General features: G+C 41.2%; 2 protein-coding genes across 5 annotated transcripts in view; one reads left to right on the forward strand and one right to left on the reverse strand.

The window, feature by feature from the left end:
- The window catches only part of letm2 (leucine zipper-EF-hand containing transmembrane protein 2), a 56,991-nt gene extending 44,739 nt beyond the window's left edge, over nucleotides 1–12,252 (reverse strand). The window contains exons 1-2 of the mRNA XM_052041195.1: nucleotides 12,119–12,252; nucleotides 9,796–9,874 (exon numbers count right to left, since the gene is read on the reverse strand). The gene's annotated coding sequence lies outside the window, so the exon portion shown is untranslated. The remainder of the gene's footprint in view (nucleotides 1–9,795; nucleotides 9,875–12,118) is intronic.
- A 4,886-nt stretch (nucleotides 12,253–17,138) lies between these two features.
- nsd3 (nuclear receptor binding SET domain protein 3) overlaps nucleotides 17,139–26,261 on the forward strand; it is a 72,718-nt gene continuing 63,595 nt past the window's right edge. For 3 of the 4 annotated variants that reach the window (XR_007958367.1, XM_052040881.1, XM_052040883.1), the window contains exons 1-2: nucleotides 17,139–17,479; nucleotides 25,112–25,836. Coding sequence is in view for 3 of the 4 variants with exons in the window: in XM_052040881.1 (XP_051896841.1) it covers nucleotides 25,156–25,836 (681 nt within the window). In the remaining variant the exon portion in view is untranslated. The remainder of the gene's footprint in view (nucleotides 17,480–25,111; nucleotides 25,837–26,261) is intronic. The other variant, XM_052040882.1, reaches the window with a different exon arrangement.

Below are 26,261 nucleotides of genomic sequence, written 5' to 3' on the forward strand. Positions count from 1 at the left end.
GCCCAGAGACATCAAACACTCCTCACAGGTTAAGCCTTTCATTCTCAGGAGCTTTCTTGTGAACCTCTTCTTGTCCCTCTCCAGGGCCAGCACATCTTTAACGTATGTACGTACATATGTTCGTTCCTTTGAATGGCAAAACTAGTTCCCTCTCTCTCTCTCCACTGTTAGTAATTGCTCCTTCTTATCAGTCTCATGTGCTTTTAGTATCATTCATTATAATACCATTGAGGTATGGTTACCATATCGAGTGATTTTCGTGTGTTTTCTGACTTATGGACAAAATTGACTTATGGACGTCTGTAAAAACGGAACCCATTTGTTGCCGGGGACTGCCTATATATTAACAATAAGAAAAGATGAGATATTTATTTATTAGTCACACGTACATCAAATCACACAGTGAAACGCATCTTTTTGCGTTACTGAGAACACGCTGGGGGCAGCCCACAAGGGTCACCACTCTTCCTGTGCCAACATAGCATGCCAACAGCTCCTAACCCGTATGTCTTTGGAATGTGGGAGGAAACCAGAGCACCCGGAGGAAACCCATGCAAACACGGAGAACATACAAACTCCTTACAGATAGCGGCTGGAATTGAACCCGGGTCGCTGGCACTGTAATAGCGTTACGCTAACTGCTACACTACCGTGTCTCATGTGAATGACGAGGTATGATTAGTAAGTTTGCAGATGACACAAAAATTAGTGCTATTATTAATAGTGAGGAGGGTAGTTATCAGCCACGGAATGATATTGAACACAGAGTCATAGAGAGATACAGCAGGGAAACAGGTCCTTTGGCCCACTGAGTCTGCACCGACCACTTACACCAATCCTACATTAATCTTAATTAATAGTTGATAAGGTGAGCAGGTGGCTGACAGGATTTAATCCCGAGGTGATGCATTTGGCAGGACTAATAAGCCAAGGATACACAAAATGCAAAGCACCCTAGGAAAAAGTGAGGAACAGAGGGGCCTTGGTGTACATGTCCAGGAATCCCTGAAGACAGCAGCACAGGTAGAAAAGGTGGCAAAGATGGCATATGAGATATTTCCCTGCATTAACCGTGGCATGGAATGAAAAAGCAGGGAGGTTACGGTACAATCATGTTAAACTTTAGGCCACAGCTAGAGTATTGTGTGCAATTCTAGTTGCCACACCATAGAAAGGATGTGATTGCAATGGAGAGGGTTCAGGGGAGATTCACTTGGATGTCGTATGGGTTGGAACATTTTAGCTATGAGGAGAGACTGGTTGGCTGGGTTTGTTCCCTTTGGAGTGGAGAAGGCTGAGGGGGGGACCTAATAGTGGTATACAAAATTATGAGGGACATAAATGGCTTAGCAGAGGTATCTATAACCAGAGGACATATGTTTAAGGTAAGGGGTAGGAGATGTACAGGGGATTTGAGGACGATTTTGTTTCACCCAGAGGTTGGGAAATCTGGGACATCCTGCCTGAGGGGTTGGTGGAGGCAGGTACTCTCAGCACACGTAAGATGTATTCAGATGAGCACTTGAAACTCCATGGCACAGAAGGCTATGGACCAAATGCTGGAAAATGGGATTAATACTTAATGGCCAACACAGAGACAGTGGACCGAAGGGCCTTTCTCCATGCTATGTGACTCTGTGGTTCTATGACTCTATGACATATTTTTCATGATTTCGACTGATTTATTTGCCTTTTTTAACAAATAAAAATCAATTTTCAATTTTCCAACAGCAGTGACAAAATGATTGCTCACAACTCATCCCCACAATCTCCGTTCTTCAATGTGTATGCCCTTAGGGCTGGAAGTTAATTTATGTCTCCTGTCCTCAGTGCAACCTTCCATACTGATTTTTATGTGGAGAAAGAATTACTTTAAACGATAATGAGCATCAAAAGGTTTTAACAATGAAATAAATAGGGTTCAACCTCATTTACAATATCGACATGGTGACAGAATTTAATAAAATGCAAATTGTGAAAACTGAATAAGATTGTTAAATTTTTAATTCTAAATATTGGTGCGGTGCAGAATGTAATATTCCATTTATTGCTCTTAACCAGCATGAGGCTCTCTTTTGTGCAGCTCAGTTGAATGTTGTTATTGGTTTGAAAGCCACTACAAACACAAGAACAGAATCTAGACAAAGAATACAAATGCAATACTGAGAGAGGTGCTGCTTTCCAAACCAACGCCACTCTGTTGCTGCCTGTTATTTGTATTCCCATTGTGTGCAGCTCTGGTCGCCACCCGACAGGAAGGATGTAATCAAACTTGGAGAGGGTGCAGAAAAGATTCACAAGGATGTTGCTGACTCTGGAGGGCTTGAGCTATCAGGAGAGACTGGATAGGTTGGTACTGTTTTCCCTGGAGGAGGAGGCTGAGGGGGTGACCTTATAAAGGTTTCATAGGGTAGATAGTCACACTCTTTTTCCCAGGGTAGGGGAGCCTAAAACAAGAGGGCATAGGTTTAAGGTGAGAGGGGAAAAGATTTAAAGGGGACCTGAGGGGCATGTTTTCCATGCAGAGGGTGGTGGGTGTATGGAATGGGCTGCCAGAGGAAGTGGTAGAGGCAGGTATGATTACAACATTTAAAAGACATTTGGACAGGTACATGGATAGGAAAGGCTTTGAGGGATATGGGCCAAATTCAGGCAAATGGGACTAGCTCAGGTAGGCACCTTGGTTGGCATGGACAAGTTGGGCCAAAGGGCCTGTTTCAGTACTATCTAGCTCTATGACTCTATCTAGTCATCTGATTGCTCATTGGTGGTCTGTACTGTGGAATTAGCCCTGTTTATGACCAGGCTGATTGGGTGAGCAATACTCTGCATTTTCTCCAGTGCAAGGAATATATCTTCAAACATCTCAAGCAGAAAGACAACACCATCAGTGAGATCTATTTAGGGCTGGGGTGGACAGATTTCTGGACACCTGAAGGTTTTGGGGATTAGAGAGGAAAGTGGAGAGGAAGTCAAAGGCTTATTTAGTTTTGAGTTTAATGAATAGTGGAGTAGGCTCAAGGGGTCAAGTGGCCAATTTCTGCTCCCAGTCATGCTCTTATGGTTCAGTTCCATGAACATCAGTACAAGTAATTTGACTGAGTTTTTTTTTGAGGAGGTAGTTAAGGAGATTGATGAAGGCAAGGCAGTAGTTGCTGTTTCAATGGACTTTAGTTACACTTTTGATGTGGGCCCATGTGGCAGGCTGCCCTCAATGGTTAATGCATGTGGGATCCAAAGCAAGCTGGCAAATTGAATCCAAAATTAGCTTGGTGATGGGAGACAGAGGGTAGTGGTGTTGGTCTGATTGGAACTAGTGGAGTACTGCAAGGATCAGTGTAGGACACATATATTGTCACACATATTAGCAACTTGGATGTGAATGTAGGAGGTATGATTGCTAGGTTTGTAGATGACATGAAAGTTGGTGGCGTCATGGATAGTGAAGAAGGTTGTCTAAGGCTACAGCAAGATATAGATCAGCTAGAAAGTTGGGTGGGGCATTGGCAGATAGAATTTAATCCAGACAAGTGAGAGGTGATCTATTTTGGGAATCAAATAGGGGTAGGACATGTACAGTATATGGTAGAGGCCTAAGGAAAGTTGATGAACAGGGAGTACAAGTCCATACTTTCCTGGAAGTGGCAGCACAGGTAGATAGGGTGGTGGTGAGGGCATATGGCAACGGTTGCCTATCAACAGTATGTTGAATATAGATGTTGGGAGGTCATGTTGCAACACTACAAGGTACTGGTTAGGCTGCACTTGGAGTACTATGTGCAGTTCTAGTCACCACACTATAGGAAGGATGTGATTGTGCTGGACAGGATGTGGAGGAGATTCACCAGGATGTTGCCTGGATTGGAGGACTTAGTTATGGGAAGAGATTGGGCTTGTTTTCCCTGGGGCGAAGGAAGCTGAGGAGTAATTTGATAGAAGTGTATGAGATTATGAGAAGAATTGATAGGGTAGATAGTCAGAATCTTTTCCCCATAGTAGGGGTATCAAAAACAAGAGGGAATAGACTTAAGGTGAGAGCAAGGAGTTTTAAAGGGAATCTAAGGGTAAGTTGTTCACACAGAGAGTGGTTGCGATCTGGAATGACCTGACAGAGGAGGTGGTGGAGGCAGATACAATCACAATGTTTAAGAGGTATTTAGATATTCACTTAAATAGACAAGGATAAAGGATACTAACCTAATGCAGGCAAGTAGGAATCATATAGATGGACATAACCGTCAGCATGGGCCTGGTGGGCCAAAGGGCCTGTTTCCATGCTGCACCACTCGATGACTAAGTAAACTATCTCAATGGATACTGAATAACAGGGGTAAGCCCCCTGAGGCCCTTGAGGTTTATCACAAACTTTCCTCCATATACCCACCTTTGCCCCTATCCCTTAGGTTAAAAAAGTTCTATTAATATCAGGATCAGTACAAATCAATACTGGGCAGGCATGGTAGTGTAGCGGTTAGCGTAATGCTATTACAGCGCCAGCGACCCGGGTTCAATTCTGGCCAGTGTCTATAAGGAGTTTGTACGTTCTCCCTATGTCTGCATGGGTTTCCTCTCGGTGCTCCGGTTTCCTCCCACATTCCAAAGACGTACGGGTTAGGAAGTTGTGGGCATGCTATGTTGGTGCTGGAAGCGTGGCGATGCTTGCGGGGCTGCCCCCAGAACACTCTACGCAAAAGATGCGTTTCACTGAGTGTTTCGATGTACATGTGACTAATAAAGATATCCTATCTTATAATTATCAATGTCCAACTTATCAGTTCTCCTTAATATCTTGAAAACTGATCACATCATTGCTTAACTTTCCCAATTACAGGAAAGGCAATGTAATTGTCTGTGTAATCTCTCCCAGTATTTTAACGCTTAGTTCCAGGAAAAACAATCAAATAAAGCCACACTGCACTCCCTCCAAGACCAATATGTACTTCCTACTGTATGGACCCTGCTCATTCTACTCCAGGCATTATCTGATAAACATGGCATAATACATAATGGCAAAATTTGTGCTTCCGATCAGAGATTCAAATACTTTTCCCTCCTCTACAAATGTTTGTGATGAAGAGATTATTGTTTAGTTTACACAGACCACTTTCTCCCTGTTTGCACTCTCCAAACTACATTACCAGTGAAGCCTTAGGCTTTTCCAAATTTGTCCAATAACAAAGCAGCACTTGGAACTAAGCAAAGCCTGAGCATGTGATCTGTGTGCTGCACAGTGGCTCTGTTGGAAAAACAGTCTAAATGGTCTTTGGAAAAATGATTTCATTACTTCCCATTCTTATTTTTTTCTCACTTTTTTCCTCTTATACATACTGCTTTCATGAAAACATTATTGACTGTTAATTAACTGTTATGTAATTGTCTTGTTCCTTTATATACATATATTCCCAATAACATCAGTCTCTGTCAGTTTGTCACACGGTCTCTGTGGAATTGTGTGCATTTTCCCATTACTGAAATAAATGTCGATGCCCTTTGGGCTTCAAGTGGAATTTGGCATTTAATGGAAACCTTTACATCAGAGCTTTTCATATATGAGAGAAACTGCAATAAAAGAATTTATATTAAAAATTGTTCACTGCTGGAGCTAATTCATTTTTCCTTATTGCTTCAGATTATATATTTATGAACATAAAACTCTGTTTGTTCAAGATTTCTTCAGCTGGTTTTCCATCTTGCACTCCTGTATCCACTGCCGTGCAATTCTAAACTATCACTGAACGGTGATTAACAGAACTCCATTCAACCAAAACATGTTAGAGCCCAGTGCTGTCTTTGTTTGAGAAGTATGCATGCACTTCACTTTTAAATGTCTCATTTCATTCATTGTCTTCATTTTCCCTCCAAAGTTTTCCCTGCCCTCCCTTTGGTGGGTTTCCACAGAGCATGGCTGCATGAACAATGATTCCTACTGAAGTGTCTATTCTTTCTGCACAGTGCTCACACACTATTTGATCAGGGAGGAATCACATCCAAGCCTGATCCTGTCATCATGCAGTGTTGGACCTATCAACTTTCTGCTAGTAATCATTAGAAGGGGAAATCTGCCTGATTTCCGCTCTACTGACCCCATCAGCCACCCCAGCCACGATCTCCCAGCACAAATGCAATTGTTCTTGTTCGGATGAATTAACACAAAGACCAGACGAGTAAGAATTTACGAATCGTGTATTACTCTTATGACTATTCCATTCTAAACACAGTTTTTAGATTTTAGTCACAGTATTCATAGTTGCAACCATCCCGTATTATCTTGTAACTCAATTATTATGACTTAGGGTGATTAGAACATTGGTAATCCTTAAATGATAATGGAGGCAAAACAACCCCTCTGATTGTATAGTGAATAATGGCTGGTTCAAACAAAAATTACTTGTTCTGAGCAGGAGCACATCAATGAGTTGTAAATTTCTCAGCAAGGCAACACCTTCACTAATATCCCCCCACCCCCCACCAAACACACACACACACCCATCACTTTTAAATGTCTAATTCCATTCATTGTCTTCATTTTCCTCTTCAGGGAGAGCTAGTTAGGTGGATTCAAAACTGGCTCAGAGGTAGGAAGCAGAGGGTGGCGGCTGAAGGTTGTTTCTCGGAACGGAGACTGGTGATGAGTTGTGTGCCATAGGGGTCAGTGTTGGGACCCTTGTTATTTGTTATTTATATAACTGATTTGAGTGCGAATGCACAAGGTTTGATCAGTGACTTTACAGATGACATGAAATTAGGAGGTGTTGTTGATAGTAAAGAAGGTTGTCATAGATTACAGGGGGATCTGGATCAGTTAGGGAAGAGGGCCAAGCAGTGGCAAATGGATTTCTATACAGAGAAGTGTGAGGTGATGCATTTTGGAAAGTCAAACTTATACTACAAATGGTAGGGCACGAGGGAGTGTAATGGAACAGAGGGACCTAGGAGTATAAGTGCATAGGTCATTGAAAGCGGTGTCACAGGCAGACAGGGTGGGGAAAACAGCATTTAGCATGCTGACCTTCATCAGTCAGGGCATTGAGTATAGGAGTTGGACATCATATTGCAGTTGTACAAGTCATTGGTGGGGCCGCACTTGGGGTACTGTGTACAGTTTTGGTCACCTCGTTATAGGAAAGACATAGTTAAACTGGAAAGAGTGCAGAAAATATTTACGAGGATGCTACCTAGACTAGAGGGCCTGAGTTTGGGTTGGCCAGACTAGGTCTTTATTTCTTGAAATGTCGGAGAATGAGGGCGACCTTATAGAAATGTTTAAAATTATGAGAGGCATAGATAAGGTGGACGGTAACAGTCTTTTCCCCTGGAGTAGGGGAGTCCAAAACTAGGGGGCATCAATTTAGGGTGAGAGGGGAAAGATTTAAAAGGGACCTGAGGGGCAACATTTTCACACAGAGGGTGGTGAGTATATGGAATGAGCTGCCAGAGGAAGTGGGTGAGGCAGGTACAATAGTATCATTTAAGAAGCACTTGGATAGGTACGTGGAGGGCCGGGGCCTGGAGGGATATGGGCCAAACACAGGAAATTGGGTCTAGCTGGGTGGGCACCGTGGTCAGCATGGACTTGTTGGGCCAAAGGGCCTGTATTGCTCTATGATCCTATGATTTTTATGATATTAGGCTTTGACAGAGCTTAAGAAGGCAGCATTGGTCTCCACATTCCTGTGATTTTACCTGAAAGGTTTCTCATAGTAATGATCAACACCAGAAAATGATGAGTAAGGGTCTTCAACATGAAATATTAACTCTTTCCACAGATGCTGCCTGACTTACAGAGAGTTCCCAGCATTTTCTGTTTTTAATTTCACAAAGTAAGGGTCTTGTGGCATTAAAAATTAAATGATTTAGGTGTAGCGGTTGCTACCGCGGAATAAAACAAGACTCTACTCGGAGGATTGCCAAACAGAACTGGTTTATTTTCCCGCCTTGTGCGGGCCCTTTAAGGGAGAAAAACTCCCGCCCAAAAAAACCGACAATGACGTAAGTCCTACGTCATCAGGACTTTCCCGCGCGCGGGTTCTCCCCGTCGCTCGGAAAGACGAGGCCCGCCGCCATCTTGGGCCTCGTCGCTCCGACGCCGCGCGACCCGACTGCCGAGCCGGTTCGCCCGACTAGACGGTGAGTCGCCACATAGGGAATTTTTGTTAGGTTATGACTGTTACGATTTGTATTATGAGTTGTAGTACCATTTCCAGACACTGCTTGTTCATGTCTGTAGATAAACTAATGCAGGAGTTTATTGGATGTACAATGGGTGATTATGCACTTCATATCTGTAAGTTTATGCCTTTCCCAATAACATCTTGTGCTCTGCCAAGTTGCCAGGGCCAAACTCTGAACAGGTGGTGTGTGAACCTTCCCAACTGGAGAACTGCTTGGAACAGAAGACTGAAAAAAAGTGTGGACAACAACACAAATATTATGTTCAGTAACATGATACCCATCTTTCACTTTTCTAATGCACAACAACAGTTTTATCCCAGGGATTATGCTTTCTGCAGTGGCAGAAAATGCATTTTTGTTTACTGAGCTCTGTAGTATGATGACTGAGGCAAAGTCCCGCTTCAGATTAACTTTGAAAAAGTAGAACATTTAGTAGCCTACCAACGACAACAGGAGTGCAACTGACTTATTAAGCCAGATAATGTATAGTACATTGAATTAGGCAACTTCATACAGGATACACCTCTTTCGTGAACTTGTTACAAAGACCTTCAAATAGCTTCATGCATGCCAAAGTACTGTGAGTATATTTTCAGAATTCATTTGATCAGAAATTGGTGCTTGCTGCAGTGGAATGAGAACTTTGTCAAATTTTGGTGCTGACATTTCACACCCATGACTAGTCTTCAATAACTACAACATCAGAACTTGTTAATTCCCAAAATAGAAAAAAAAATTAATTAGGCTTTTTGCGTCTCAAGGCCTCAAGCAGTACCCTATGAGAATGAGCAAACTTACTTTGAGTAAACTTATATATTTAACTTTTAAATATCATTAAATAAAAGGCAAAAACTATTTTTTAAAAAATTGATTGTTTCATGTAATCTCTATCTCCATATATTGGATACCATCCATAAACAAAAGGAAATATTTTGTAAGTTTATTTGTAGGTTTCTGCTGAGTGGCAACATAAGGCATGTTTAATAATTGTAATTTTAGAATGACTGGATGGCAGTGTTAATGTATGCAGATAACTCTGAGTGGTGTACACTATTAAAAGGCACTTCTAGAGGTACAGACCCTCTAGCTATTAACCTGCACAAACAAAAAAACAGACAAAACCCATTACAATTTACATTGAAAAGTCTTATTTCCTATTCCAAAAAAGTTAAGAATTCACAGAGGTGTTATTCTTTGTAATCTATACACAACAATCAATTCATTTTGGTGAAAAAATATGAACTAATTTGAACTACTTCACTCTGAGAAGTGAGCACCGTTACAAATATACCAGACAGATCTTGAATCAGCTGTGTGTCTTATTGATCAAGAGCTGCTGATTTACACAGCTCAGTCGCCACAGGTAAAAGTGCTGCTAGTGCAGGCATGGTCAGCAGTAGCAGTGAAGTAAACTTGTCAAATTGGGGATACAGCAGCATGGTGGTTAATTATAGGACAGATATCTGAAGGCTCAGACTATTGTTCCAGGAATTCCTACCTGAGAAACAGGGGAAATTATGTTCAACTCTTATAAGTAAATGATAACCATGAAATTACTGAATTGTTGTAAAAATGAACCTGGTTTATTAAAGTCCTTCAGGGAATGAAATCTGCTGTCCTTACCTGATGTGAGCTGGCCCAGCAAGCTGCTCAGTATAGGTCTACTTAGGGATGGAGAATAAATGGCAGCCTTGCCAGTCCCCTGTGAATAAATAAATAAATGGTTTGGTAAAGTCAATGACATGGAAAAACCTGACAATTTATGTTTTCTCATCTCCAAGAGCTATGAGACAGAAGCTGACAATACAAGCAACTAATGTTAGTTTTGTTTTCAGACTCTTGCCTCCATTTCAAACCAACCATGTCTATCGCACTCAAACTGGGCTGTAAGTGTGAGGCTGAAGGAATACAATGCCATCATAGTGTCATAGAATCATAGAGCTATGCAGCATGGAAAACAGGCCCTCGGCCCAACTCTTCCATGCTAACCAAGATGCCTAACTGAGCTTGTCCCATTTTCCTGCATTTGGCCCTTATCCCTCTATCCCATGAACCTTTCCAAATGTCTTTTAAATATCTTAATTAAACCCGCCTCTACCGCTTCCTCTGGCAGCTCGTTCCATATGTGCACCACCCTGTGTGAAAAACTTGCCCCTCAGTTCCCTTTTAAATCTGTTCCCTTTCACTTTAAACCAATACCCTCTAGTTTCCGACTCCCCTACCCTGGGGAAAAGACTGTGCCTACTCAACTTATAAGGTGCTTATCTGAAGGTGCTTTTGATGAGACACATCTGCTTCTCAGGTAGAAATTAAAGATCTTTTCAAAGAAGGATTGGGAACTTTCCTGAGCCCTGGCCAACTTTAACCCTCAATTAGAAATACTGATAATACTTTTTTCCTTATGTTTTAATTGGGCCTTGCTATATGCAGTTTGCAACTGTCATGTGAGCTGTTGCTTACATAACAGTGACTGCATTTTCAAAACTAATTAACCTGCTATGCCCTGAGGGCATGAAGAGTGATATACAAAATGCATGTTTTCTTTGTATTTTCCTCTCATATTGAATTGTTTGAAAAATAATGAGACCTAATCCATCAGGGAGGCAAGATAGAGATAAAAACAGGACTCATTTTGTGCTAGTCACCTTCATCTACGATTGAGTTAGGGGGGGATTCAGCCACAATTTTCTCAGGTGGTTAACTGGAATAAGGTGTTCATGGCCTGTGCAGAAAATAACAACAACTTCCATTTCTACGGCACTGTTGAAATAGCAAAATATCCCATGCTTCACAGGGATATTATCAAACAAAAACTTACACCTAAGGATAGAGGCAATTTTAGAGAAGGTGGCTCAATGCTGGGTCAAATAGTTACGTTTTAAGGAATCAGAATCAGGTTTATTATCACTGATATATATTTCGTGAAATTTATAAAGGAGGTAAAGTGAAGAGGTTTAGAGAAAGAGACTTGGCAGCTGAAGGCACAACCAATTATGGTGGATTGATTAAAGTTGTGAATTAGAAAGGAACAAGAATTAGTCCTTTATTTTCAGAAAGTTAAAAGGCTGGAGGAGATGATGATGCTTAGCTGCTGAATGAGAGCTTCAGCAGCTGATTAACTGAGGCAGGATTGAGGTCAGTTAATGTTACAGAGGTGGTTTTAGGGATGGGATGGGTACATGGTCTCAGTGTCAAATGTGCACCAGGGTTGCTAAGGATTCAATTTGAGGCTGTTATCAGAGAGGAATGGAGTTAAAGCAAGGGAACTGGTGGAGCAGGGGAAAGAAACAAAGTGCTGATTGCAAAGGACAAAAACAGGTATTCTCCTGTCAAATAACATGCTGACTGGTTGCATCACCACCTAGTGTGGAGGCTCCAGTGCACAGGATTGAAAGAGGCTGCAGAGAGCTGTAGACTCAGCCAGCTCCATCACGGGCATAACCTTCCCCACCATTGAGGACATCTTCAACAGGCGCTGCCTCAAGAAGGCAGCATCCATCACTTAAGGACCATCATCATCTGGGACATGCCCTCTTCACATTACTACCACTAGGCAGGAGGTACAGGAGCCTGAAGACCCACACTCAATGTTTCAGGATCAGCTTCTTCCCCTCCGCCATCAGATTTCTGAGTGGTTCATGAACCCATGAACACTACCTCATTGCTCCTCTTTTGCACTATTTATTTATTTTTATGACTTATAGTAATTTTTATGTCTTTATGTCTTGCACTGTACTGCTGCCACAAAACAACAACTTTCACACTATATGTCAGTGATAATAAACCTGATTCTGATACTTAGACCAACTGGCCAATGGCTCTTCCAGGCAAGTTACTAGGTGACCTCGATAATACCCAAAACCACTCATGAAATTGTGTTTTCAAAAGAATAATACGGAATGTGGGAGTGGTGAAAAGATTTTTTTGACACTGAAATGTCACTTACTTTTCTTCTGCCTAGCTTTGGAGAGGGTGTAGAAGTTTACCAGGATGCTGCCTGGATTAGAGGGCATGTACTATGAGGAGAGGTTAGACAAACTTGGGTTGTTTTCTCTGGAGCAGCAGAGGCTGAGGTGAGACCTGTTAGAAGTTTATAAGATTATCAGAGACATAGATAGAACCATAGAACACTACAGCACAGAAAAACAGGCCATTCGACCCTTCTAGTCTGTGCCGAAACATTATTCCGCTAGTCCCACTTACCTGCACCCAGTCCATAACCCTCCAGACCTCTCCCGTCCATGTATCTATCCAATTTATTCTTAAAGCTTAAGAGTGAGCCCACACTTACTCATCAGATGGCAGTCCGTTCCATACTCCCACCACTCTCTGAGTGAAGAAGATCCCCCTAATGTTCCCCCTAAACCTTTCCCCTTTCACCCTAAAGCCATGTCCTCTCGTACTTATCTCTCCTAATCTAGGTGGAAAGAGCCTACGCGCATTAACTCTGTCTATGCCCCTCATAATTTTGTAAACCTCTATCAAATCTCCCCTCATTCTTCTACACTCCAAGGAATAAAGTCCTAACCTGTTCAATTTTTCCCCGTAACTCAACTCCTGAAGACCCAGCAACATTCTAGTAAATCTCCTCTGCACTCTTTCAATCTTACTGATATCCTTCCTATAGTTAGGTGACCAGAACTGCACACAATACTCCAAATTTGGCCTCACCAGTGACTTATACAACCTCACCATAACATCCTAACTCCTAGACTCAATACTTTGATTTATGAATGCCAGGATGCCAATAGCCTTTTTTACAACCCTGTCTACCTGTGACACCACTTTCAGGGAATTATGTACCTGAACTCCCAGATCCCTTTGTTCCTCCGCACTCCTCAGTGCCCTACCATTTACTGTGTATGTCCTACCTTGATTTGTCCTTCCAAAGTGCAACACCTCACACTTGTCTGCATTAAATTCCACCTGCCATTTTCTGGCCCATTCTTCCAGTTGGTTCAGATCCCTCTGCAAGCTTTGAAATCCTTCTTCGCTGTCCACTACGCCTCCAATCTTAGTGTCATCAGCAAACTTACTGATCCAATTTACCACATTATCATCTAGATCATTGATATAGACAACAAACAACAGTGGCCCCAGCACAGATCCCTGAGGCACACCACTAGTCACAGGCCTCCAGTCTGAGAAACAATCATCCACTACCACTCTCTGTCTTCTCCCACACAGCCAATTTCGAATCCAGTTTATAACCTTTCCATGGATACCTAGTGACTGAACCTTATGAACTAACCTCCCATGTGGGACCTTGTCAAAGGCCTTACTAAAGTCCATGTAGACAACATCCACAGCCTTTCCTTCATCTACTTTCTTGGTAACCTCCTCAAAAAACTCTACAAGATTCGTTAAACACGACCTACCACACACAAAGCCATGCTGACTATCCTTAATCAGCCCTTGTATATCCGATCTCTCAGAACACCTTCCAATAATTTACCTACTACTGACATCAGGCTCACTGGCCTGTAATTACCTGGTTTACCTTTAGAGCCTTTTTTAAACAACGGAACAACATGAGCTACCCTCCAGTCCTCCGGCACCGCACCCGTGGCTAAGGACATTTTAAATATATCCGCTAGGGCCCCTGCAATTTCTACACTAGTCTCTCTCAAGGTCCAAGGAAATATCTTGTCAGGCCTGGGGGATTTATCTACCTTTATTAACTGTAAAGCAGCAAGCACCTCCTCCTCTTTAATCTCTATATGTTCCATGACCCTACTGCTCGTTTCCCTTCCTTCAATATCCTCCATGCCCGTTTCCTGAGTAAATACTGATGCAAAAAATACTGTTTAAGATCTCCCCCATCTCCTGAGGCTCCACACATAGGCAACCACTCTGATCTTCTAGGGGACCAATTTTGTCCCTTACTATCCTTTTACTCTTCGTATACTTGTAGAAACCCTTTGAGTTTACCTTCACATTATCTGCCAAAGCAGCCTCATGTCGTCTTTTTGCCTTCCTGATTTCCTTTTCTAGTATTTTCTTACACTTTCTATACTCTTCAAGTACCTCATTTGTTCCTAGTTGCCTATACCTGCTATACACCTCTCTCTTTTTCTTAACCAGAGCACCAATATCTTTTGAAAACCAAGGTTCCCTATGCTTGTTAACTTTGCCTTTAATCCTGGCAGGAACATGCAAACTCTGCACTCTCAAAATTTCGCCTTTGAAGGCCTTCCACTTACTGAACACATCCTTGCCAGAAAACAACTTATCCCAATCCACTTTTCCTAGATCCTTTCTCATTTCCACAAAATTGGCCTTTCTCCAATTTAGAATCTCAACTCAAGGACCAGACCTATCCTTATCCATAATTAACTTGAAACTAATGACATTATGGTCACTGGACCCAAAATGCTCACCTACGCATACTTCTGTCACCTGACCTGTCTGGTTCCCTAATAGGAGATCAAGTATTGCATTCTCTCTCATTGATACCTCTATATATTGACTTAGAAAACTTTCCTGAACACATTTGACAACTTCTAAGCCATCCAGCCCTTTCACAGTGTGGGAGTCCCAGTCAATATGTGGAAAGTTAAAATCCCCTACTATTACAACTTTCTGTTTCTTACATTGGCCTGCTATCTCACAACAGATTTGTTCCTCTAATTCTCTCTGACTATTGGGCAGTCTATAATACAACCCTATTAATGTGGCCACACATTTCCTGTTCCTCAGCTCCACCCATATGGCCTCAGTAGACGAGCCCTCCAGGCTGTCCTGTCTCCACACAGCTGTGATATTTTCCCTGACTAGTAACGCCACTCCACCCTCTTTCGTCCCTCCCCCTCTATCACATCTGAAACTACGAAATCCCGGAACAATTCTGCCAGTCCTGCCCCGCCTGCAACCAGGTCTCACTAATAGCAATAATGTCGTAATCCCACGTGCCAATCCGCGCATTAAGCTCATCTACCTTACCTACAATACTCCTTGCATTGAAATAGATGAACCTTAGAACATTTCTAATCACATACAAACCTTTGATTTCTGTCTACACCTGCAGTCCTCGCATGTCCATTATCTTCCTCCACCTCACTATCTACTCTAACACTCCCCTCCCCCTGCAAATCTAGTTTAAACCCCCCGGAGCAGCACTAGCAAACCTACCCGCAAGTATGTTAGTCCCCCTCCAGTTCAGGTGCAAACCGTCCCGTCGGAACAGGTCCCACCTTCCCTGGAACAAGGCCCAATTGTCTAGGAACATGAAGCCCTGCCTCCTGCACCATCTTCTTAGCCACGTATTTAGCTGCATGATCCTCCTATTTCTAGGCTCACTAACATGTGGCACGGGTAGCAATCCTGAGATTGCAACCCTGGAGGTCCTGTCCTTCAACTGGTAATGCAAAAAGACGCATTTCACTGTGCATTTCGATATAAATGTGACTAATGAATAAATATCTTAAGAGAATATCTTTTTCCCATGGTCAAAATGTCTAACACTAGAGGGCATGCATTTAAGGTGAGAGGATGTAAGTTCAAAGGAGGAGTGTGGGGCAAGTTTTTTTTACACAGAGTGTGGTGAGTGCCTGGAATGTGCTGCCAAGGGTGGTGGTGGAGGCAGATACGATAGAGGTGTTTAAGAGGCTCTTAGAAAGGCACATGAATGTGCAGAAAATGGAGGGAAATGGGCATTGCGTAGGCAGAAGGGATGTGTTTAGTTAGGCATTTAATTACTAGTTTAATTAGTTTGGTTCAACATCATGGGCTGAAGGGCCTGTTCCTGTTCTGTACTGTTCTATGTTCTGAATGATATTTCACAGGTCTTTATCTGCCAGCTGTGTGGTTTTAAGCCTCAGAGGTAAAGTGAAATTCTATTCCATTGTCAGTCAGCTTTCAAACCAACAGCTATTGTCTCATCTTGGGATGGGCAGAGGGATTGATGAGGGGTAGTAGAGGTAGAAAATTGCACCTTTCAGAGGAGAGGGAGAATGAGAAAGAAAGAAAGATATGCATTTTTAGAGCACTTTACCGGATGTTCCAAAGTGCTTTAAGCCAACGAAGTACCTTTTATAAAGTGGTAGTCACTGTTGCAACATAATTAATTTAGGCACAGCAATTCACAAGCAAAAGCAATGTAATATTGACAAACTGTTTTAGTTATTTTAGTGGGGGGTTAACAGGATTCCATTATTCTTCAAAATATTGCTGTGGGATCTATCATGCTCACCTGAAAGGCCAGACCCATGTTTAACATTATATCTAAATGAGGGGACCTCTGATATTCCAGTATTTCCTCGGCACATTGGTAAAGCAATATGAACAAAGTATAAATGAGCTTTGAACTTCCATGGTGTATAGCTGAGGGACCATTCGGGATGGCTCCCTTCCCAATAGTCACTGAGCACGAGAAGGATACTTTATATGTTGTGTATAATAAAGGAACCCCTTGAAAAGAGCTCAAATTTTAAATCTTGCATGCACCTTTAGTTAAGAGCAATTTAATGAGCACCTGAGAGTGGGCAGCACTTTGCATTTGGCCTTTATGTTAAAGTGAGATGCTGGAAACCTACAGCAAAACAGAAAGTATGTGTCACTCTCGGTAGGACCTGCGGAGGGAGGAAATATTTCAGTTCAATTACCTTTCAGAAGAGTTTAACTTTTCATCCCCAAAGAGGGCATCTCTGACAGTGCAGCATTCTCTCAACCTTGCACTGAAGTGCACCCTGTTTTGACTTGGCCTTTTTAGGACGGGTGTGCGTGTGAGATTTATCAGTGCTGGTAGTGAGAAGTATAACCTTGTGTGTGAGTGAGTGAGAGGGAGAGTAGAACTACATTTCCCATGATGCCGAGCGGCCTGTGCAGTGCGCCGCGGCCAATGGGAACACGGGGAGGTTTGGGCGCTGAATGCGCCTCCGGGCCTGCAGGGAGCGAGGGGACTACATTTCCCGTGAGGCCGAGCGGGCTGTGCAGGGCGTTGCGGCCAATGGGAGCGCGGCGTTTTGGGCGCTGAATGCGCTGCCGGGGCCTTTGTGCGGCAGCGAGAGAAACGGCAATAACAACGCTGAGCATCGGCGGCTCCGAGCCCCAGCTCCCCGCCCGGCCCGGCCCGGCCCGTCCTTCCTTCCCTCCGTTCCTTAGCAACGCACAGCCGGCACCGTCCTCCCCGCCCAGCAGCCGAGAATGGAGACCCGGGCAGCTGAGCAAGAGCGGAGCTGAGGTACAGAGCAGTTCCCTTTAAACTGGAAGCGGCCTGGACATCCTGTCCCCCTTGCTGGACTGATTTAGTGTGAATCCCCATCAAGCTGAGCCTCTCTGGGTCTGATTAGAATGGAACAAACTGCAGGTAGTATTTACACTCTCATTTATCCTCATTATATCTCCCCCCTCACACTCTCTCCTCCCCCTCACCTACAGAAACACACTGTACCATAAAAATATTTGTTTTTCAGTCAACATTTCTCTAAGGTTGGGATTGTCTTTCCTATTGGGGTGAGGATGGAGAAAGGAGGCTACAGTGCCGGATTTAAAGGGCCAATGGCAGCCATATTGCTGTTACTTGTCTCTCTTGCTAACTGGGGACACAAAATGAAGTTGAAATTTTATTTCAAAATCCCAATTCCATTTTTTTGTTCCTGGTAATCAACGTTTTTTTCTCCCTTCTGCTCTTCAAGGGATTTAAGATTTCTGTGTTTTTTTTCTTTTGAATTACAATTTAATATGGTGTTGCAAATGTTGCCAGAATTGTCCGGGGAAAGATCTATTATGCCTGTGAGATTATTGAAATAAGTGCTTTTGCCAGGTGATGCTGCTGCCTCCTTCACTTTTGCTGTTCATGCTTATCTGTACGAATTTTAAGGATGATTACGATGGGGGTGATAACTGTGCTGATTGTCATTTAAACAAAAAAATAGTATAGTGAGGGATGATTGTGCAATGAAATTGATATTTGCTGATGCAGTTTGTTGTATATATGTGAGCTTGTGTAGCTTTATATAATAAATATATTCTGTATTTCCTTCTGTACCTGTTTTCTTTTTAAAACCGTGCAAAACAGGAGACTGCTCACCTTAAAGTGTCCATTTGAAAGATCTGTGCAAATAATCCTATATGCTTGCTGTTATTACATGTACCTGAAGATTTTTAGCTCCTCATTAGGTATCCAATTCCCTTTAGGTACAATTTTTAAATCTGCTTCCAATATTCCTTCAGCCTAGATTCTACATAGCAATGCTTCAAGAATAATCTTATATAATCTTATTTCCTTTTTGGCCACTTTGCCAGTTGTAGTAAATCTGTCTTTGGGCTATCAACCACCACCCCCCTCCCCCAAATCCCCCCTGTGCTGGATGAAACTGGTTATCATTATTTACTTTTTCAAAACCCTTTATAGTTGGCAATTTCCGTCAGGTCTCCACTTAACCTTTTCTGCTCATGAACACTCTCATACTGTACACTACCATTGTAGTATGATTTACTACAATGGTACCAAGTCCTGCATTCTTGGTACCATTGTAGTAAATCATATCTGCACTCTTTCCAAGGCCTTGCCATCCTTCCTGAAGCATTCTGTCCAGAATCAAGTACCAAGTTCTAACTGAGACCTAACAAGTGACTTATGAAGTTCCAGCATAGCTTGTCTTTTATTCTATGGCTCTACTAAGGACCAAGTTGTTGGATATCTTTTTAATAAACCTCAATTTTTCTTGCTACCATCATATTTGTGTATGTGTACCCACAGATCTTCTTCCAGACCTCAACTTCAAATTTGTTAGTACGTGTTTGTCAGTTTATAATGCCTCTTCCTTTGCAAAATGTCTCACTTTACACATTAAATTTTATTCGCCATGTATCAGCTCAATCTGCTCCTTATTTTCCTCACTATTTACTGTATTTCTGAGTTTTGTATCATCGCAGATTTTGTAATTATGCATTGTATGTCCACATCCAATCCACCTAACAAAAAGAACAGCAGCCGTGATACTGTTCTTCAATGTGAAAATGAAACTATTCATTACAACTCTTATTTATGTCAGTTCAGCAGCTTTGTATTTGTGCTGCCATTACCTGTTTAATTCTGTGGACTTCCATTTCAGTAACGTGCCTTATCAAATTCTACAATATCAAACCAATTTTGAAAATCCATTTCTGTTGTATCAACCTTGATCATAATATCATCAAAAAGCAAAAATTGGTTTTGTTTTGTAGTTAAACACATGACTTGTGTTTAACTAGTTCTGTCTGATTCTTATTTAATTCATATTTTTTCAAATTATATTGATAAATTTCAACGGATTATCTCATCAAATTTCCCTACAGTCAATATTGGGCCAACTGCTGCAAGGTATCAGGTTGAACCATTTTCTCCTCTTTGGAATGGGAGTGTAACATTTGTAATCCTTCAACTCCCTTGCACCACTTTTGCACACTAAGGAAACTGAAATACTATGGCTAGGATCTCCTATGTTTCCATCCTTATTTTTCTGTGCAACCAAGGATGCATCCAATTCAGACTGGGTGCCTTCATGACCTTGAGCACTCGAATCCTTTTGAGTGCCCTTTTTAAATCAGTTATTATGCTCTCTAATTGCTCTACTACCTCTCCCATTCCTGTATTATTAGTAACAGTCTTTTATGATGACAGAAAAGTATTGCCTACATATAGCAAGGAAGCTCTTTGTCTTTGTTTCTTAATTAGCTATGCCCTTTTGGTTATCCTGTTGCTATTTTACCGACTCTTCTTGGCTCTCAATTGACCCATTAGAGATTTTATGTCTTCACATGAATTCTTCAAATCATCCATGTAAAGACATTTATTCAGACTTCAGTTTTCCTTCGTGTCATTGATTATCATATTAAAGAAATTTTGTGTGCTTTTAAGATAACTGTCAGATACAAAATTTATAACTTTTTGATTTCCACTTAAAATGTTGTTTATCCAGGAAGAACAAGAGCATTGTGCCGTACTGGTCTTGTTCTTGCCAAGACAATTATAGAAACCTTAACCACTTGATGCTGCTTTGGCATGATTTGCAGATACTCCTGAATGTAGTGTTTAGTAAACAAACAATATTTTGCAGATGACATTGGAAATTGACGTATGTCATTCAGGTTATAAATGAGGGATGGTAGTTGGCACAAGATGATGTGGAACCTCATCCTGCCTTGTTATGGCTCCTCTATGGAAATATTCAAAGAGTGGGGAAAATGGAACAACAAGGTCCTTTACCAAATTCTGCATTTTTATAAATCTTTAGACAGTATATAGTATTCATTGAAGCCTTTAATATTATGCAACAAAGTGGCACTGTTGTTTGGAGAAAGTAAAAAGATACCTTGATATGTAATAAGACACTGTGATAATTTAGCTTCCTGGAGAAGCACTATTGAACTGGATTGTTGTAAAATGATTAAAGTTCTTCAGAGTGGCTACAAGCTAATTATTGAAATTGATAAAAGTTCTTTCAATATTAGCTTGTCCAAAAAGGTATTATCCAAACCATCGGAGCTTCAGAAATTTTTTTCACCTCCGGTTCAGGATGCCTAGCTGTTTCCTTTATGGCAAAGCAACAAATTATAGACATTCTTTGTCCATCTGAGATTTGGAAAGTAAAAATCATTTGATCATCTTAGTTTAAGAAAAGACAAATTTTATTTTTCATATTGTGCTTTTTTTGTTGAATATTATGTCATGATGTCTGGTTTATAGCATTCACAGCAAAGTAATACTTCTGATGCCTACAATTCCAGGGTCATCTTACAAAAGCCCAGTTTTGGTTTTGTTTTAGAAAATGATTTTGTTTCATTCCAAGGAGAAGGATGCAGCTGTGGTTTTGCTCTATCTGTTCTACCTTTGTTACTTAAAAATGTTGTGCTTGAATGGGGCAGGTGATGCTGAAAGGATGTGGCTTCGTGCTCAGAAGTCATGCATGCCCATGTTCTTGGTCTCTTGTAGGGAGAGAGGGAGGGAATGCGAGCAGCTGAGTCATTCTGTGCAGCTCAGCAGTCTAGCACAAAACCCATGAACAGCTTTTTTTTTCCCACCCTTTTGGGCAGAGAAAATGCAGTGTGTCAGGAAAGTGAGACATTTAAGCATGAACATTTTCTGCTTGCAGAAGGCAAACAGCGATGAAGAAGCATACCATCAAAGAGTTGTTTACTACCATTTTACTTGATGCCTTGCAGTGCTTTGAATTCTTTAATTTCTTTCTTGGATTCTGTTTTGTACCACAAGAATGCAAGTGTTGCTCACTGAAGCAAACCATCAATTTGCATTATCATTATCTGGCAATGTGTCTCCTTGTAGCTTTCAGCTGTTTGAAATTTTCCATTTATTCCTCCTTCACCGCCCCCCCCCCCCCCAAATGCCCCACTCCCACTTTCTTCACAATCCAATTTTCTCTCTTCCCTCTGGAAGTACCTGATTTCTGTATAACTATACATTCCAGCAGGAGCTGTCATGATCAGCAGAGCAAGGCCTGATTGTTTACACCATCCATTTCATAACCCCAAATCCTGTTGCTGTGCAACTACTATCACTTTCACCCAATTAGACTTGGATTTAGAGCAAAAAATAAGCTGCTGGAAGAACTTAGTGGGTTGAACAGCATCTGTGGAGGCAGAGAGTTGACGTTTCAGGTCGAGACTCCGCATCAGGACTGAGAGTGTGTGTGGGAGAGGGGGAAGGGTAATGGTAGTCCCCGGTTTATGTAAGGGTTCCATTCCTGAGACCTGTCTGTAAGCTGATTTCTCTAAGTCAGAAACATCCATTTTCTATAGCTACCCATATTGTATCACTCAACATACACTTGCTATAATTTTTCATTTCATTGAATAATCATGCTAACCCTCCCCATAATTAAACTAATGGAATATATACTGTATCCAGTCATTCATGAACGCCATGAAACACTTTTTTATTTTTATTACTAGCTTGAAAAACATTCATAACCTGGGGAGTTGCTGTATAGAAGTGAGAGGAAGTACTTGTGTCTCTAGACTTGGATTTACCCCCAATAATTCCAAGTTGCTTAAAAATTTTGAATAAGGCAGCTTTGTATTGATTTGACTGTTGAGTACTTGCTTCGTATCTGGGGATTAACATTACGCTGGTGCATTAACCCATTAAGTTGCTTTGAATGTTTGAATAGCCCAAATAAGACCTGTAGGGAATTCTGTACACCTGACAATATGAAATGGTGGTCTGATTGAAACTAAGTAAATGCAAGTCATGCTTCACTTTATTTTGAGGAAAGAAACAAAATAAAAGGAACTGTTTGAGTTTTATTTAAAACATTGCTCATCAGTACTTTGCATGATTGCTAAGATGTTATTATGAAGGGAGCATTGCATTGCTGGGAACTGATTGAAGGATAGCAGCATATTTGGAAATTATGGAAGACGTATTGGCAGAGTTTAATTCAATATGAAGGGGCCAGACTCTGCAATTTGATTTGTCAGTTATAATGTGTTGAAAATGGTTATATTATACTTCCCTTCTATTTATAAAATGAGTCATTTCCAACAAATTGATTTTTTTTATTTTTGAAGGGAGCATTTTAGAATTCCACATTTGAAATTTAATTTTCCTGCATGTCAGTTTTCTCATTGATAATGGAATAAGATTGACAGTTGATATATTACCTTTTATGTAACTCCTTATTGGATTATAGCAACATCTTTGTTGCATAAGTGGTGCTGTGAAGTTTTGCAGTTTGCCTGCCATTTTTAGCTGTCATTTTAAAAATAGAAAAGCCTCTCAGCAGTTCTCCTTGCATCTTCTGCATGGAAATGAATGGATAGGCATGCATAGTAGAAGGGAAAAGGAAGTGCATCGATTCCAACAAAATTGCTTCAAAATGTTTTGATAAGGAGTCAGCTTCTGAAATGTCAGAGATTTATATATTTTAAAACAAAATGTTCAGCAATGATTGTATCTGGAGTCTTATAAACCACACTGCTTAGTATTTACATTTTGTTTTGATTTCATGTTTTATCTGGGTCGTTGAAGATGGGATTTCCTGTTTTTCTCTTTGAAGATTATCACATATTTAAAGGAAGATATCTTTGTATCATTTCTATATTTTCCTTCCCATCACCCCCCCCCCCCATCCTTCCCTATTTTCCGCATGTTAGGAAAATACTTGCTGCTTTGTTGTAATTCAGTGAATCGGAGAAGGAAAATTCCCATTTTCAATGGCATTTGCAAATCCCTTGCTTCCATTAGACACTAAGTTTCTAAACCACTGATTTTGGGGTATTTCCTTTGGGCTAGTATGCCTGTGATAATGAGGATAATAAATGCTTCAGGTTCATGATTTTTAAATTATTTTCAGTAAATTATAAATGCCGCAGCTTGTTACTCGTGGGCATGACATTTTCAAATTGTATCTCTAATACTAACAATTTGTTTCATGTTTTATTTATTAGTGTGTAAAAGTTGAACACAGATTAACAGATTTTGGGAGAAAGGCTGCAATCGAGCAAAGTACAAACAGGGTTTCACATTAGATAATATGAAGTGCATTTCAGATTTTTAATCTCAACAGTGTAGAGTTTGGGTACCATGAATAAGCTGCACATCACATGACCCCTGAAAGTTAAACTATCGACAAAACTCGTTAGGTGATGGAATACATATTAATCCCTTGGCTCACCTGTGCAGGTGTGTACTAAAGCCTTTCTTCTACTCTGCTCCATTTAAAACTTGGCCCCTTGCGGTGCATTGCTTTCCCTAAGATTACAACCTGAGACTAATTGGATACAAAGCATGCTTTCCCTGTAGCAGTATATTAGATTTTAAGTAATTTTGCCATGGAAGACTCTGGTTCACTCTTTCTTTGTACTATGTGTTTTTGATCCCAGTTATTCACTAGACTGCAATACATCTTGTACTTTGGTGTTGGTGTTTCACCTATGGTTATACATGTGGATAAAGAAAGCTGCAACCACACAGCTTTTGCCTTATGGCAATCACTTGCACATCAATAACAATGGAGCAGAGCAAGCAGTCAGTTTGCTATCCCTTTCCTTGTTTTTTTCTCAGTTTAACTACAGTTGTAAACATTGCAGGGAGTCTTGCGTTCCCTATGATTGCAATGGACAACTGTTTAGCTTAGCAATGGACAATGGTGTTTCTCAAGAGTGATACTCAGGATGAGATGGTATTGTTCTATGGAAAGACCAGTATTTGGTGGAGCAAAAATTTGTTAGAGAGTATAGGGGGTGAGGATGCAGAAATCTAAACAAAATATTCAAACTCCTCCAAGTTCTAAATGATTTCTATTGGTCACGAAATTAGTAAGAAAAAGCTGGCATAAACTTCATTTGTGGTGAGTGGGAATTTTTCACGCCCATTTTCTGCCATGTGGACAACTTTACCACAAAGAGCTATTGAAGCCAAGTCAGTCATACCATTAAATAGGAAGCACTGAAATAATAACAATGTAAAAGGATATGTGCAGAGCCAGGAAATGGGACCAAACGACAACAAGCCTTCTATGTAGGAAAATGTCCCAGAGTGCTTGAATTTAGGAAGTAGATTTATGGGTTTCTTCTGCCCAAAATTTCTTATGAATAACCAGTTGTTGTATTACTGCCTTCAAGAGTTAAAATGTTTTAAATGTTCATTACTTTGCATCTTTTATTTAAATGGTAATTCACTGAATTGTCAGATCACACGATCAGTTGTTGGGGTTGAGGTCTAATCATTTTTAGGAAGAACTGGAATATAATGGAAGAGTTCGAAACCTTGAGTATACAAAATCTTGAGCATTCATGGAATAAAAATTCAAGTATTTGCTGTCCTCAGTCAAAATAATTTTTGCTGACTTGTATATTGCTGTGAATTGGGTGAATGATATGAAGTTATGCATTGTGTTGTGCATGTCTTATTTTAGCTGGAACTTTGTTGCGAGTTGCACTTGTTCAGCTCATGGTGTGTGAAGATTAACAGCGTACATTTGTCATCATTCCATAGGCTCAACAGGAGAGAGGGAAAGTTGAGGATGCTGGGGCAACACGATGGATTTCTCCTTCACATTCATGAAAGGTATCATGGGAAACACGATTCAACTGCCGCAACAACTTATTGATTCAGCCAATATGAGGCAGGTTCCTGACGTCCTGAATGCCAGCGGTGGCATCGGGGAAGACAGAGGGCAATCGTACGAGGCTTCCCTACAACAAGGCTTTACCTATCCTGCTTCTGGAGCTGATACTATTCCACCAGTTACCAATGGCTACTCGAGCGTTAATATGTATGAATCACCAAGCAAATACCCAGCATATTCCCAACTCCCCAATGGGTCTGCCAATGGTTATGGCACATATAGGAATTTTGGCTCCAGTGACTATTACCTAGAGGAAAACTACTTGGTGAAACAACCTGAAATTCAAGAAAAAGTGCCCTCTCCACCTGTTCCTGAACCTGTCACCCCAAAGAAGACGGGCTCTCCAGAGATCAAGCTGCGAATAACTAAAACTTACCACAATGGCAAGGCACTATTTGAGTCCTCGCTCTGCGGGGATCTTCTAAATGAGCAGCAGGCTTTGGCTGCTGAATCAGCAATGGCTCGCAAGCAAAAAAGGGAGAAAAAGAAGAGAAGTAAACATGAATCTGTCAGTGTTGAGAGACAGGACCATAAAGCCATCAAGGTAGAGCATGAGGAATGCAAGACAAACTGTGGAAACTCTGTAAATAAGGTACAGCTTCACTTTGGTCAAATATCCTTAGAAATCGTAATGTAATTGTTTTATTTTGTTCCTCTTACTTAGTGTTTGGTTCCATAAACATTCAAAGCAGTTTTCCTTTGTCCACTTCAACCTGTCAGAATTCTTTGGCACTATTGAACAAACCATATTAAGCCTTGGTAGGAGTGCCTTCATCTGGTTCCATTCTTGTCCAGCCATAGTGTATCTTGAAATGGGCTCTCTTCTCTGGCCTAGCACTGTTATCTATGCACCCCTTCACGTATCGCTTATCTCTCAACCTGTTGTTATTACTAATGCATACTGACCTACATTGGCTCCTGACCTAGGAACATCTTGATTTATCTATGACAATGCTGCCCCTTCCTTCATTACTCCCTACCTCAAACCCCACTATGTAAAGTACCCCAGTATTACAA

Source organism: Pristis pectinata, chromosome 29 (assembly GCF_009764475.1).
Source record: "Pristis pectinata isolate sPriPec2 chromosome 29, sPriPec2.1.pri, whole genome shotgun sequence".
NCBI classification, from domain to species: domain Eukaryota; kingdom Metazoa; phylum Chordata; class Chondrichthyes; order Rhinopristiformes; family Pristidae; genus Pristis; species Pristis pectinata.